At 34.0% G+C, this 17,220-nt stretch overlaps 1 protein-coding gene across 1 annotated transcript in view; it reads right to left on the reverse strand.

Annotated features, from left to right (window-relative positions):
* Positions 1–12,150, reverse strand: part of LOC143235735 (cytochrome P450 4C1-like) — a 32,330-nt gene extending 20,180 nt beyond the window's left edge. The window contains exons 1-9 of the mRNA XM_076473942.1: positions 12,040–12,150; positions 9,585–9,693; positions 9,341–9,426; positions 8,152–8,342; positions 7,734–7,803; positions 6,325–6,451; positions 5,356–5,541; positions 4,401–4,574; positions 3,997–4,063 (exon numbers count right to left, since the gene is read on the reverse strand). Of these exons, the coding sequence (XP_076330057.1) occupies positions 3,997–4,063; positions 4,401–4,574; positions 5,356–5,541; positions 6,325–6,451; positions 7,734–7,803; positions 8,152–8,342; positions 9,341–9,426; positions 9,585–9,693; positions 12,040–12,101 (1,072 nt within the window). The 5' untranslated portion in view covers positions 12,102–12,150. The remainder of the gene's footprint in view (positions 1–3,996; positions 4,064–4,400; positions 4,575–5,355; positions 5,542–6,324; positions 6,452–7,733; positions 7,804–8,151; positions 8,343–9,340; positions 9,427–9,584; positions 9,694–12,039) is intronic.
* Positions 12,151–17,220: the final 5,070 nt, after the last annotated feature.

The following is a 17,220-nucleotide window of genomic DNA, read 5'->3' on the forward strand; positions in this document are numbered from 1 at the left end:
CCGCTACGGAATCTGATGTCAGTTTAATGGCGCTCCACTGTACAGCGTTAAGCGTCCCTTATGTGATGTCATTTTAGTGTCTTCATATATGTAAAATCGGCTGATTTGGGTTCAGAAATTTTTTTATATAAAGGAGCGAACATAAAAATATTGGTTGGAATTGGTGATACTGGGTTACCCATCCTTGGGCCATTTGTTTGTATATAGTTGTGGTTGTTGAAGATGAAGTTTGACTTGATCTATGAGGGTTGCTAATTGGTTGCTGGTAATGTCTATTGATGGGTTAGGATCTCGGATATAGAGTTACAAGACTATCTTGCAGGCTTCAGATTAGACTTGAAATTGAAAGAGTCTTTGATGAATGAGCCGGCTGATGTTACATATTTGGAGAATGCCTATGTTGTGTATTTACCAAGATTGTAATTAAACGATTCATATGTAGACATTATTGGTCGTAATGGGCAATCTGGTTTATGAGGTTTGGGGATGCCGTATAATATATACTCTTCAAAAAAAGAAACGCAAAAGGCAAAATTTGAGACAAATTGTTAACAAGTTTATTCCGGGCAGTTATCTATGACATGTGTCAAACTTTGCACATTCACTGCTGAACATCCAAAGTCGGCAAAGGCGAAGTCCACGCTTACTAGTTGAAGTTTAACGTCACTCAACGTCAATAACGAGTATGCTCCCCGTGTGCATCAATAACTGCTTGGGATTTCCTGCCCATGGAAGCGATAAGATGACGAATCACATCTTGTGAAATGGCTGTTCACTCAGCCTGCAAAGCTGCTGCAAGCTGAGGTAGAGTCTGCGGTCGAAGTTGTCGCCGTCGCAGACGTCGGTCCAACTCGTCCCAAAGATGTTCGATGGGGTTTAAATCTGGTGATCTGGAGGGCCAGGGAAGAACATTGATGTTGTGGTGTCTCAAGAAGACAGTGGTGAATCGGGCTGAGTGAGAACGGGCGTTGCCATGTTGAAAAACGTCATTGACGTTCACCGTGATGGGTTGCACATGGGGCCTAAGAATCTCGTCGACGTATCGTTGAGCCGTAAGATTCCCTCGAATGTGCAAAAGGTCTGTTCTGGCAATGTAGGCGATGGCAGCCCACATCATGACGCTGCCACCATCAAATCTGTCAACTTCCCCCACACAGTTTGCTGCAAAATGTTCACCTCGGTGACGGTAAACACTGGTCCTTCCATCCTGCCTACGAAGCATAAAACATGCCTCCATCGTCGATGAGGCCATACCCGATGTGCCCGAGTCCACTGCAGCCGTGCTTGACGATGTTGCTGGGTGAAGATGACGCCTCTGACTGGAAGTCGAGGTCGGATTCCTGTATCTCGTAGACGGTTGCGTACGGTCTGATCGGAAATCCTACGCAGCCCTGGTATGGTTGAGGCAGTAGACGTCGCAGTGGTGGTCCTATTCCGAAGGTGAGGTAACCGGATGTAGCAATCTTGTGCTGGCGTGATCACATAAGGTCTGCCAGATCGTGGACGGTCACGAGTTGATCCATGTTGTTGGTGACGATTCCATAGCCTTGTGATGGTGCTTGGGTGGACATTCATAGTTCTGGGAACATCTGATCGAAATTTGCCTGCCTCCAATCGACCAATGGCGTTGTTGCGTTGTGCTTCAGTCAGTCTTGGCGTAACTGTATTGCGTGTCGGTGGCTTAACACTGAGCTAAAGAAACCGAGAACTCGTCACTTTTATTGGGGTTTTGCACATGTTGCACTTGCAGAACATGCAGATCTCTCAAACAAATTTATTGGACACGAATGAGTTTTGGCGAAAAATCCGATGTTTTCCTCCGTTTTCAAGGTGCACAACTTTTATTGTCATTTTGGTCTGACAATCAGTGCCTTAACACGTGTAATATCACATACTCTGAGCTTGTAACGTTTTTACATATATTTCTCTTTAAAATTGTGTTGTGCGTGAGTTGGTCTTGCGTAGGTAGGAATAAAGTGTTTTTGAAATTGTGTTTTTTTTTTCAATTTTAGTGGTATTTTGTTTAGAATGTTCTTCATTTTTGGGATGTATTCATAAGTGTTCATTATGACTATAGCGTTTCCATTATCTGCTTTTAGAATTCTTATATTTTTGTCTTCTTTTAGCTTTTAATGGAATTAATGTCTCTTTTTGTAAGATTGTTTTTTAGCTTTCTGTTTTGCGAAATTATGTTGACGGTTTTATAAGAAAATTCTTTGAATAAAATTGTTTAAGGAAGACAGAAACAACTAATCCCTAACTTTGTAAAGGTAAACTATCAAAAAATTTTAATCAATGCACAAACATTATCCAAAATTTACAGAAAATCTACTTAAAGCCATGTTGAACACGAAATACAAAGAACTGCATGACAAAAACATAAAATGAACCTAAACCATTAACTGGCATGTTGCATTAAACCAGAGTTTTACGTACGTATACAACGAAACATAAACCAAATCAACATTAGGAGTGTCAGAGACAAAAGGGTCTGCCACAATAAAAAATTAGAAAAACTAAGATGCAAAGAACACAAGCAATTAACACAGCATTACATCCATCACTATACTGGTACAAATATGCAGACGACATGATTGCGGGAATCACATCTACAGAACTCACACTTAATTTTTTCATTCACATTAACTCTACACATCTCAACATTAACTTCACATGTAAACAGGAAGAAAGCAATCAAATATCATATTTTAACCTCAAAATTACAAGAACCGATACACAATTTAAAACAGAAATCCACCGCAAAATCACCATATATATTCCTTGGGACAAAACCAAAACTCAACATCCCAAGAAACCAAATAAACACAGCCATAAAACTATGCTCGCCAGATAAAATTAACGACGAATTAAACAAAATAAAACAATACTTCATCAACATCAATAAGTTTCCTCCACAAACCGTAGAAAAAATTATACGCACACACCTAGACATAAAGCAAAATCAACCAAAAAATTAAATATATCCCACAAATTAAAAAGTCACGATACTATATACTGCTGCATACTATATATTTCCGACATCAGCAAAAAAATAACCAATATTTGTCAAAAAAAAGTTACAAAATATGACTTTCCGGTTAATACCAAAGTTATTCAAAAACCAGGCACAAAACTAAGGTCTATACTGACAAACACCACACCAACATTATTTATAAAATACAACGTGATAACTGACACGACTTCAATATTGAGAAACAAGTAGAAAATGGAAACCAGAATAAAAAAAAACACAAAAAGTCACCTTCACACGTTTTCAACACTTCAAATCAAATGAAGACGACATAATCGTAGAAAACACCCAAATACAAAATAAAAAAAACAAATATAAACAAACGCAAAATCAAGGAAGCCTTACTTATACAACAACTCAAGCCCAATACAAAGGAACACCATTATACCAATATTAATAAATATAATCAAACATTCAAGCACGCCCTCTACAATCCTACACTTAGTTGCACAACCCCTTTTAAACATGTGGTCAGCTATCGGTCAGTAACCTTTTTCTTTCTTCGTGAACATGACGATGACCGAAAAAGGTCGAAACGTTGTTCGCTCCTCTACTTAAAAAATTTTCTCAATCCAAACCAGCCATTTCTATATATATTTTTCTCTACAAGAGGGTTTTCTCGTCATCAATGAAAAGAAATCTTTATCATCTCTTCATAATTAAGCAACATTTAGTTCACGTTTCATTATTGTTAAATAATAGACTCTTAATTGTTGTTAATTAACCAGCACCTCATTACTATAAACCAAGTAGAAACCTCACTACGATTGGCCAACCAATATCCAATTACTGCACACCAGGTAAAACCTCATTATGATTGGCCACACAACATTTCATAGTTGTTAACCTCGCAGTATATAACTGTTAATCCAAAGCCACTGTTAGCTTTTCGTTGAAATAAAAGAGAACTTGAACATGAATTTAACCGTGATAACTTATTAAGATGAATGAAACTTTGGACTTACTGACTACAACATCCTCTCGTAATGTTCTTCCGATGAAAGGAACTGGGGGGAAAATTCGTAGAACCATCTGAATCGGAGAGAAGGTCGAAGTTTGTGTGCAGATTTAAAAGATAACAAAATAAATTAAGTTATAATTTGTGCTGAACAACAATGAGTTATAATTAATAAAATTATATATTTGAGCACATTATTGACAACTTGGTAAAATAATAATTCTATACTACCGGGAAATATTTTAAAATCTCTTTTCAAGTTGAAAATTTAATGGATATGAAGAAACAAGAAAAGTGACTTCTGTAATAATAAGATGTATTTTACACAGAGAAACAAAGTATTTAAAGCTATTACTACTGTTAACACGAATAATTAATAATAATAATAAAACAAGGGATTAATCTACGTACTTTCAAAGCACAATCCATGTATTTCAGTTGTTTAATGTCTTCTATTGTAATGGACCTTTCGGTATCATTTCCAAATACTGAGTCCAGTTCGTCTTGTATTTGTTTCTGAACAAACGAATCCAAACCAATGAGATAAAGTGTCCAGCTAATTCCCATAGCAGTCGTGTCATGTCCCTGTTTAAATAGATGTATAGCTATATATCTACACACATATATACATATTTCTATATATCTATACACATATATTATTTGGTTGACTGTGTGCTTTAAACATATAGTAAGGTAAACTTATAGTACCGAATTGTTTGGTTGTATCAATTGTTGAATGAGTATTTTAAACACCTAGTAAGGTAAACTTATAGTATCAAATTGTTTGGTTGTATCAATTGTTGAGCGAGTGTTTTAAACACCTAGTAAGGTAAACTTATGGTACCAAGTTGTTTGGTTGTATCAATTGTTGAGCGAGTGTTTTAAACACCTTGTAAGGTAAACTTATGGCACTGAATTTTTTGATGATCTTAGAAGAATAGTAAATTTCTGAACTATATTCTCATGCGGTTTTATATGGATGGTAAGTCAGGCTGGTAATATTGTGAATTAAGTTTTAACATGGGAAAGTAGGCTACAGAAACAAAACGACTAAGTGAACAGTTTTGAATATATATGTAAATACATACATGCTACTGAATAAACACGTGGATAGACCTGTGTTATTGAATAAACGCGTGGATAAGTTTACGTTACTGAACACGCACTTGGATAAGTTTGCATCATTGAATAAAAACGTAGATAAATGTGTCATCGAATAAAATAACACTTTTCAACAGAAAGATAGGAAGACTGAAAGTAAAACTGGAGAGTAATTAAAAATGTAAGTAGGTAGTAGTGGGTGGATGAATAGAGAAAGGATCAAGGTTGGAATGGACAAAGTGAATATAAATTCCAACGTTTTTACCTCAAACATGAACGTGTCCACTTCTTCACGAATACCTTCCAGGGTTAAGCTGAGATCATTCAAATGATCGTTAATCATCAGGTCTAGCAAAGGTTGCCTCGTCTTCAATTTATTATCGTTTCTATCATCCTGTTCATTACCAGAAGCTCGGATCACCAGTATCTGGGCTTTACGATTACGAATTATCTAGAAAAAAGTGTCATCAAATTTGTTAATTAAAACATTAGACCAGAAATCTCCTATTAACCATAATATCTTTATTCTATAGACGCTGCTTCAAACCTGCAATATACTCACATGAGTATGTTAAATAACTATGTTTAAAAGTCAGGATCGTATGTTTAATTTGTTTTAAAGTTTAAACTAACGGAATTAGATATCCTCTTTTTGTTGTTTTTCACAGCTTTGTCTTACCCAATTAGTCTGCACGATGGTTTCTGTATGTGGATACATCAAACGTATCACCTTTTATTAGCACCCTGGAACTTGTCTACGGCGTACACTTTGTGACCGTTTAATGGATCCTGGGCTCACCCAAAATGTACTTTTAATTTAACATAATAAGTACGTTTATGCTGATTTAAGTATATAAGTAATATACATATACATAAATCACAAAAAAATTAATAAATAAATGAAGGATTTTCATAGAGATTCGTACCATTAAGTCCTAACTATTCTTTACAATAGTCTGAAACTATAGAAAACGTTGTCAATCGTTTATCATAATGAATAATATATGGACATAAAGATAAAGTCTGAGTTGTGAAACATAACATTTCCATTTCACTTTCTTTTTTTTCATGTAGTTTTTTTCAGTAATCTGTTGTTCTTCCACAATCTTAACAAAACTCAAAATCAGTTAATGAAGAAAGAAATTAATATGAAGGCTTGAGTACTTACTTATCATTTATTATTTGTACCATTAAGTCTCTTGGGCTATTTGTGTAACTTCACGTAATTACCTACCGTTCTGATAAAGTTGTGTAGTTCTGTTAAACCTTTTTTTAAACGACGCCCACAAGAAAATAGTGAAAATAATACCATAGGCCAAAGCCACGGTCGTATCATACGACACGCGAACGTTTCACCAACCCTTTGTAAAAAAAAAAGAAATTATTATCATACTATGCACTATTTACTGAATAGAAAATATTATCACGGGGTTCTATTATTGAAGTTACTGTGCTAAGCCTAAAACCTTAAAGAAGGTGCGTCGAGTTAAGCATAAATCGTTCGTTGTTCTTGTAAAAAATAAAACAAAAAACTGTACCTACCCAAGTTTAACTTGTTTATTTCTCTATAACATAAATATAACAATATGTCTACAACATCTGCTTAAACTAATATTCGTCAAACGTATATATATACCTCAGTAGTTTCGTAATTCGTCTTATTTTTCTCGTCAATAAATCCTATCATGTTAAAACTCTGGCGTTAAAAAAATAAAGGTTGAAGCCATTGCCAATAACCGGGATATCATTAAATGTCTTCCCTTCAAGTTATGTCAAGCGATGTCCACTGATGGGATAGAAAGAGGGCTGGGAAGTTTAGTAATCACACCGTCGATACCGATGAAGAGATTCCTTCAAAGGTTTTTGATAAGCTTTAACTTTATCATAATAATTTGGAAAAAAAAAAGTTTGTTTACGGTATTTTAAACATCTTACAAACTGCACAAAAACCTCATACACAGAGAAATAAGAGCATGAAATATCCCACAAAATTAATAAACAATGTTTCCACTACTTGTATCTCTTCTTTTCCATTTTTGTTTTATTTCTGTATCAGAAACTGGGGACTCCTGACCCTGCGTCCAACTACTAGTCCGTTTCTGGATAGTCCAAGTAAGGAACAGAAACGTAAGGAAAACACGATAAAAATTATTTTACTAATGCTGTATCTTTTCACAGTTCTTTGCTATTTACAGTAATATCAACATGTACATTAAACAAACGAGTAAAGGACAATATATTGGATGGGTGTGTTTTTCTTACAGCAAAGTCACCTCGAACTATCTGCTGAGCGCACCGAGAGTAATCGAACCCCTGATTTTATTACTGTAAATTAGTAGACTTAACGCTGTACTAGAAGGAGGCAGAGTTGGATGTCATAATATTTTCAAAATCTATATACGAAATAAACATGTATTTTTTTACACTTAAATTGTTTTTATTGTTCCTAAATTACAATAGTTGGGAGTGTAATATATCCCAAAAAGTGACTTACTTTTCGATCTCTAGTAAATTTCTGTTTTGTATTATTACGTTTTACTTATATTTACTAAAGTTTACTTGATTTTCACTTGACAGTTTACTTTTATTGTACCATTTTCTTTGAATCCAACAAAACTATAGAAAAATGAAATGTATGCTTACTCGTACAAAGATTTCAAATAGGACGAGTCTGTATTTTCTTGGGTACAAATCTTTATCCCCATTGCACTTTCTGAAATATAGTTGAATTTTTTATAGACGAATAATTATCATCAATTGTTTTATAATGTCCAGAGTAATTTGTATCAAAGACCGTCCGACGACTTTCTTTTTTTTCAAAAGACATTTGTGACGAAATTTTTATTTTTTGTTAACATTGACTTTACCGGTAGAATATACTTTCAAATTTACAAGAATGTCACAGTTAAAATCAGTTTATAGGTTTATTCTCTTCTAAAATACGTAACAGGTTTTTCAGATATAAGTGGTTTGGTTTTTTCTTACTTTCGCGCAATGTACTCGTGTAACTTGGCGCGAAATTAAAAATAAACCAAATCCGAAGTGGAAAATGAAAGCTCACCGCAAATTATGTCCAACGTACAAAGAGTAACATATTTAGCTATGTCCACCCATTTCTCGCTCTGCGCTTGTCTCAACTTTTCCACTAAGATTTGGCTCTGTTCGTTGAACATTGGAATGAAGTCTTCAAGAATTCGGAAGTGAAATGCAGGAGTTACCAACTTTCGTCTTCTTCTCCATTTACTCCCGAAACTATGTATCAAATACGATAAACATTTTAATATATATATATATGTTAAAAGTATGTCGATATGATACGACTATTCTATCGTGAAGCCGTGATACGACAATATCGATTCAACGTCCAATAAGATCAGTGTTTCTTCACGAAAGAAATTTTCAGTCAACAATACAAGTCGTGTGTACAGTAAAAATCAAAAGTACAATTTACGTAATAGAAATTAACCCTTTTTGGTATTTGACATCAAAGTTTTTATCCAAATTAGTTTTCATAGTAAGTATTTTTTATTTGAAATTTATCATGTAGGTTTAATTATCCCTAATTTTTAAAATCATGTTTAAATTCCCCAAAATGTGTTGAAATCCTCCTATAAAACAAAACATAGAACGTCCACAGACGTAGAAACTATGAGTTAGCTGAATAACACGCTGCATAAAACACATAATTAAACATTTGTTATTCCTGTGTTCGTATTTTAAAACCAAAGAAATATTATGGATGGTAGCATTGTATTTGGCTGGTCTAAACACAAATAATAATAGGCATTGAATCCCATTCTACTAAAATAAAATATTAATAATGTATGTTAATTTATAAAACCTAGCTATTGTTGGCTTTGTTATTTGTCATAATTAATGTATTTTTGCAAGAAATGTCTTTTGAATGTTAGAAAAAACACTAAAAAACTATTCAGTGGTTATCTGTGAAATGTATTATAAAGTTATTTTTTACCACATTTACACAATGGTATCATTTTAAAATAATTACATATTTCTATATGTGTGCGTATATTTATTCTAAACAATTAAACTTATTTATATCTTAATAATCGCTTACATGTACACTTTCTGTCAGTCTTTAAAGTATAACTCGTGTATGTATTATCTTCTTGGGTCTATATAAATCTGGGGTAAATGCATTCACAATATAACTGAAAAATGTTATGAGCTGTGTAAGTTTGGTGTCCCCGTAGGAATAGTAGTTTTAAGGCCCTGATTTTATTAATTACCTTGTCAACAATCCTGATCCCAGCCATGGATGCAAAAAAGAATATTCAGTTGATTTTTCTAATTTTGTGGAACTTCTGAAAATCACCTGAAATAAAAAAAATCCATCACATATTACATCAGTTCCACCCACTGATCATAATGTCTTATTTTGTAACAAGTTTTTAGTTTCTTAATATTAATATTTTGCTTATACCTTATATGTGTGAGGTAATGTTGGAATGAATGCGATGTTTGGTTACTTACCTTTATAGTTTTTGGTTTAAAAAACGCTACAGAAGGTCGAATCTTATTCCAGAATCGATATATCCTTTCCTTGTGAAACAATCGAACCCACAAGTGACTTGGAACAATACTAAATAAAGTAAATATGAATCGTCAGTACGGGATGTTTAGGAATTGTTTCTCAACGTTTTTCATGCACCCTTATTTAATATAAAAACTTTCACCAAAATTGGTTCCGTATGAAATGAAATTTGGAAACCTTCATATTTCTTTTAATAATACAGAAACCTTTCAGGTGTGTGACGTAACAATTTATTTGTTGTTATTAGCTTTGCAATATTTTGCTAAAAACCGGCGGCACATTAATTTACAATTATTGTTTCTTTGTTTCTAAATTTTGCGCAAAGCTACACAAGCTAGCCGTCCTTCACTTAACAGTGTGAGACAAGTGGGAAGTCAGCTAGTCATTATCACCCATCACTAACTCTTGGGCTTCTCTTTTACCAACAAATAGTGGGATTGACCTTATTTATAAAGGTACTTAGACAGCAAGACATGCATTATATCTCAATACGAACTCAGTTGGAAAGCTCGATTACATTTACCTTCTGAGATTTTAAGTCTTAAAGATATGCGGGTCAGGTTCAAACGACATCTAACTTCTTCTAAAAGAAAAATATGGACGGTAAAGAAAATATTTTAATTTCGAATATAACAGGATTAAAAACATGTAACACATTTCAACATGGTTCCTTTTAAAGACGTTCCCACGTTTTTATTTTTGAATTTCGCTCAAAGTCACACGAGGATTATCTGCGCTAGCCGTTCTTAACTTAACAGTGTGAGATTAGAGGGAAGGCAGCTAGTCATTACCACCCATAGCTAAATCTTGGGCTACTTTTTTACCAACGAATAGTGGGATTGACCGTTACTTTATAATGCCCCCACGGATGAAAGGACTAGCACGTATGATGCGACGGGAATTCCAACCCGCGAACCTCCAATTACGAGTCGAGCGCCTTAACCACCTGGCCATGCTTGGCTAATTTACAATGGTAACATCAGTTTTCTCATAGAAATAAACGCAAAGTAAAATAATTTTGCTGATGGAGCAACGAACATTAGTTTAAATAACTACAACATTTCTCTGTACATCTTTATACATAAGATTGAAATTTTATTGAACATTATAAAAAACTAATCCACTTTTAAAACATTGTCACAAGGTGATCACCTTTATTCACGGATATTATAGTAGATATAAGACCTTATTTATAAAGGTACTTAGACAGCAAGACATGCATTACATTTCAATACGAACTCGGTTGGAAAGCTCGATCACACTTTCCTTCTGAGATTTTAAGTCTTAAGGACATGCGGGGGGTCAGGTTCAAACGACATCTAACTTCTTCTAAAACAAAAATATGGACGGTAAAATAAAAATATTTTAATTTCGAATATAACAGGATTAAAAGCATGTAACACATTTCAACATGGTTCCTTTTAAAGACGTTCCCACGTAATTAAAGAACAGTATTTATGAATAAATGTGGTACGTGATCATGTCTCACTGTCACAGACGAACACTGCAGATAAATAAATATACCACCTTATATCCAGCTGTTTCAAACTTTATTTACTGCAACGTGACATCATGAGACAAATTCATAAACAGTAAATCAATTTTGTTTTCAACATGCACGTGTGATATTTGTATATTAAACTCTTCTCTTTGGGTATAAATTTTGAACACTTTCCTTATCTTAGGCTAGTTCGAAGTGTTTTTTTAATTAAGTGCAGAAAGCACAACTGTATAAGCTTTATAAATATAATAGCAATTGTTGTTTCATGTCATCAACTTAAGTTTAACAACTTATATTAGTAATAACCCATAAAAAACTAGTATTTATTTACGAACAGAAAAAAACTCATAATGTTCATTAAAAGTCCATAACGAACTTATCGGATAGAATAAATAAAAAAACAAATGTCATATCTCAAGTAGTTTATATTCGTCATGAAAAATGGTTTTCACACTTCAGTCAGCACTAAAAACTTTAAAAATGATTAAAACAAAAATTCCCAACGAGCTGGGTTATGAACCTCCTGTGTTTTCGACACGCAATATCTGCCAGACTAGTGCGTCGTGGCGCATGTGCGCCACATGAAAGGAACGGCAAGTTAATTACACTAATAAGTCTCTTAAGGATTACTTAGTTAATGTTCTAAACAGAAAAACACACAAAAATAACATGTTATAAATGCCTTAGAGCTCTAAGTCTATTTGCACAAGTTAATGTTATCTATCGTTCTGGCATCCTTATGTCGCATGATCAATGACGCGTTACCAATGAATGGGTTTCGGAAGTCAATTCCTGGGAGATTATTGATTATGTTTCTCACCTTATACCATCTTATCCAAGATGGTATGAACGTAAGAACAAAAGATAGACAAAGTAAAAATATGGTGACGTACCAGTCATTGAAGTATCTAGGAACGCTGCCTAAAATCATGGTTAATTCTTTCATGGGCGACATTTAGTGTTCACTCTCGAGAAAAGGTCGGATACATCTGACGATTAAAGTCACGAGCAGAAATGTTTAGGTTGTTAAAGTATCTCGCTACGTTCTCAGTTTACATTCATCCCACACGGTACCTGTACACTGACGAACAGATGGGATTAGGGTTTATTAATGTAGATAGATTAGGAATCAGCGTAGGAAATCCAAGGTTAAAAAATAACTTATCATTACAAATATATTAGAAAATAAGCAGTGTCCTTAGTTATGATTTATATTTATCGTATTTCCTGGCGAGAATTTGTTGAAGGACATACCAGCATGTATATGTATATATATGACAAAATGGAGATAAGCAGCTTGCACTTCAAATGTGTACAGTCTATATCGTTGAGATGCTGGAACTATGATAATAATGTTCTAAGGTATTTATAATTTCTGTGATAAGTGAGTTGAGGTAATCTGAAATTGTGACTACGGCTTTTGACAAGTATTGCTGTGACAAGTGCATTTATAGATGTCAGAGACTATGAAATAACACATGAAAGGGTTGATGACATATGAAAGTCGATACATAACCTAAAGTAAAGACATTAAAGACAGATTGATTATTTGGAGGTAGGATAAAAGTGTTCAAAAGTGGACAAAAACTGTAAGAATAACCACTGGAGGTTGAAGGTTTGTTTGATTTGAATTTCGGTGAAAGCTACACTAGGGCTATCTTCGCTAGCCGTATATTTACGTTTTGATACTGTTATTACTTTTATGGTACTTTTTTGTTTGTAACTTTATTGGGTGTCTTGTATCTTTTTATTAATAAATTCTATAATTGAAACGTTTTTCTTAAACGCACAAAAAAATTACTTATCCATCAGTACGACGTTTTCTAGTTAAAGGTTACTTTTGCAGCGCACTCCGCTAGTACAGCGATAAGTCTCCGTATTTACAACGCTAAAATCAGGGGTTCGATTCCTCTCGGGGGGCTCAGCAGATTATCCGATGTGGCTTTGCTATGAGAAAGCACATATATACTTTTGCAGCATATATTTTTCAAAATCTACCGAACGTATTACGTTACTACCCGATCATCAAAATAGTGATAACTCTTTAGTTTATTCGTAGCTGCAAATAAGCCTTTCCAACATGTACGTCATTTCCTGCTCAGCACGAAAGCGAGGGCTATTTGTCACTGACAAAGGAGGAAGTGTTGTTGCTTCCCTCACTTGACTTCTAGAATATCCTTCTTAAAAGGACTCTGGAAGAAAACACAACTGTGTAAAACCAGGAGATAAAACCTATATTAACACATTTTCTGTGAAAGAAATGTTACTTTTTTTCTTAACATAAATAATGTTCAACATTGGTGTAAGTGTGTTCCAACATGGTAAAGTACAAAGATGAATCACCAAGAGGCACATTTGTCAATCATTAAGTTATATAATCCCACTGCGTCAGCGAAAGATTTATGAATTTACAGGGTTGTAATTCGGGGTTCGATCTGCCGGTGGATAGCGCGTATTTAGCATTGCGTGGGGCAAAAAATTCGATGTTCGATTCCCCTTGTGGAGAAAGCGTATCTAGCATTATGTAGCTTTGCGCTGAGAATAAACTATGTCTAAATTCTACTTGCCTAATTAATAATGTATTTTCTGATAAATCAACAGGCCCCAAAACCTTGGCGATGCAACATGTGGCTTCTACATCTCTGTGAATTATGATATTTGAATATCTACACATTTTTATTATTTTAAATTTATCATTTTTCTGTCGATTGAACAGTTTTCTTTATTAGTTTTCTTTTATAATCTATTTCTTCTTAGTTTCCTGCTCGTGTGCTTTCTTGGATATTGTTATATTCTACACCGAATGTGTAATTTCCTAGTTGTATGAATATGGTCTTGAAGAAATTGGTTTGGTTTGAATTTAGCAGTGAATGACTATAGAAAAGGCAGCTAGCCATCATCACCCACCGCCAACTCTTGAACTTTCTTTGGCGTCACTCTATTTACTAAACGTCAAATAACGTCATAAAGTGGTTCTAAAAGATGCCGTTCAACCGCGACTTTATACAAGCTCTAAGTGTCATTTGACTTGATTTACATATTCAAAATCATTTTATCATAAAGTATGCTACACTTTGTATAAATAAAATGATATACATATTTTTGAAAAATTAGCAAAAACGAGACCGACACAGAAAAATTCGTGGCCGTGTTCATCCAGTGTTAGGACCACAAGGTGATGTAGTATTACCTGAAGACGAAGAAGATATTCGAACTTCTATTCGGAGGGTAAGGAATAAAAGAAACTCATTTGCCTTTAGTTACTTTTCATTCTCAATGAAAAATTCACAATTTTGATGAATTTGAAAAGTGAGATTAGGAATGAAACATAACTAACACTTCGTGGTTTATTAGGCATTATTTTACTGTGTGTAAAAGACTATAGGAGTTAACACAACAAATCAAAATTGAGTCTAACCTCCGATCACGAAACCTGAAATAAACAGGATAAATAACCGCATGAGATTGTTCCAATTGTAACTAAAAATTAGTTAGACAAACCTGTAGCGTGAGGATATGTAACTTGCATAGGACATGAACATCTTCTGACAATATTCAATTAAAATAATAAAATTGTAACGTGTACAGTATCAGACTGCAGAGCCTAAAATATACGATTTTATTATCTCTTTCAGTGACGTGAACCATGATGAAGGTGACACATGCAACATGAAGTCCCAGTTTCAGCGTTTTTATGAAATGTTTTTCAATAAACTGCCTCACCTACAGCTTAAAATAATGAATATATCATGACCATCAGCAAAACGCCATCAATCAAAAAAACATATATTCAGTCCTAAGCCTCAGGTATGAAACTGTTACAGTCATCTTCACGTCCGAGAGATCGTCGACCTCCCCTGAAGATGCAACGAATGACAAAATTTATGTAATGAATTATTATTTAGTTGTTTCCTTTGTATAGGGAAACTCTGTTGTTATCATAGACTGTCGTTTTCACACAGTCGTTGTATCCTAAACTACATGTAAATAAAGAACTGGATTAGTATCTGATATAGCTATCGCAACAAGATAATTATTTTCATGGAGAACGGATTTTTTTTTATTTCCGTTGCAAAATGTGACGAAATCGTAAACTGTCGTGATTTTCTTTGTAGTTTATATTTTCGTTATGGTTCTTAAATAATCATAAACTAGTTAACAAAATGTAAATGTATCGAAATATAACTACAATTACTTCAAAAATATCAGGTTAGGCCTACCTACACAGACTTTTTTTTTCATGTGCTAGTTGTAATGGTGTTTGCTTTCTGAAAGTATAAAAACATACAAGTATTTATTTTCGATATTATCATAATGCCACATACGTTTGACAGATTACAATATTATATTCAACTGAATGTATTCTCGTGCGTTACGTGTTGATGAAATTTCAAAGTTTATTGTTGTACAAACAATGGGTCTTGAGTTCGTTGAAATAAATTTTGATGTACCAAACTTCGACATATTACTTTTCTTATTTTTCTAGGTATGATGAAGAAATTTAAACACATAAATAGAAAAGGGTAAACCTGATAGTTCAACTACTGTTTAATTGCATGCTAAGATATTAACTGTACGTGTATATCTTAAGTTATTCTATACACACTTTCTGTAAGCGGTTACTTGATAGTTTTTAGAGCGAAGCCACATTGAGCTAGCTTTTGTTTTCACTACGAGAACCGAACTACGAATTTCAGCATTTTAAGCTTCAGGCCTGCCAATCGGAGGACTTCTGTCAGTAAATTCTTTGATCTCATATCGTATACAGCCTCCTACAAAAGATGGCGCCACATTAATCCATACTTTCAGTGTAGTAATGAAGTAAATATTTTGCACGTGTTCTAAGGATTAAATTTCATTTTCCTTATCTCGCTCGTGAGACAATTTTTATTGCAAGCTACTTTATAACCAACAGCTTTTGATTCACGCGATTTGCATCAGAGAATCGATATAAATTCTACCAGTTACAGTATAAACCACATCTTACCAATTCATTATTTCAACTCAGGATTATCATTAGAAAATCACGAGCACGTCCTTCAGATGAAAAAAAGCGAGGATATTCGGTGATGAATATTCAAACCCGTGATCAGGTTAGGAGTCGAACGCCTTTACCTCCAGGCCAGGAATGAAAAAAAGAGAAACAGAAAATTTGCCATTTCCGTAATGTTGTCATCGACAAAAATAAACAAGAAATGGATTTATATAGCAGTTCAGTTAGTACTGTTCATATACGAAGACTTGACTTAGATAGTTATTTTTAACGAAAATTATTCATAAGAAAATAAACTGAGTTAACCATCAATTTGTTTTACACTGTAGTGAGTCTGGTCAGAAAAAAAAGATTTCGAAGGGAAGAGGGCAGACGGATTTGGATAGACTGGAGTATTTCCAGAGACAAACGTAAAGACACTGAATGAGATAACGCGAAAACGAAGTGTTGAATTATTTTCCAAGAGAAAAACACCAGAATTTGTTAGCACTAATGTGGAAGAACAATGACTGCAAAAAATCGATAAAGAATTATATCGAGAATAATACTGCGTGTGTCTTTTCTTACAGCAAAGTCGCATCGGTCCATCTTCTGAGTCCACCGAAGGGAATCGAACTCCTAATTTTAGCGTTTAAATCTGTAGGCTTATTGATGTACCAGCGGAGAACGAAAATAATATTATCGAATAGTGAAACGTAGAATTGGAATAGTGAAGAAAACTAATGGAATAATAATAAACTTATAAAGATTGGAACCAATTGTATAAAAGTATTATTGATTTGAACGATAGCAACAGAAAACCTGGAAGAGTATTATTTTGAAGCCAATATCGCACAAGTATGCGAGAAATTCAAAAACAAACAAACAATAAATGAAATTATCAAAATGAAAATAATTCTCTATAAAAATAATCTCTAAACTAAATAGGAAGACCATAACGCTTTTCAAACCGTAATTGAAGACTATACTTAAAACCGTCAGTTTTTTGTCTTGAATTTCACATGAAGCTACAGGAGGGCTGTCTTCGCTAACCATGCCTAATTTAGTATAGTAAGATTAGAGGGAAGGCAGCTAGTCATCA

Source organism: Tachypleus tridentatus, chromosome 12, assembly GCF_004210375.1.
Source record: "Tachypleus tridentatus isolate NWPU-2018 chromosome 12, ASM421037v1, whole genome shotgun sequence".
Classification (NCBI taxonomy): Eukaryota; Metazoa; Arthropoda; class Merostomata; order Xiphosura; family Limulidae; genus Tachypleus; species Tachypleus tridentatus.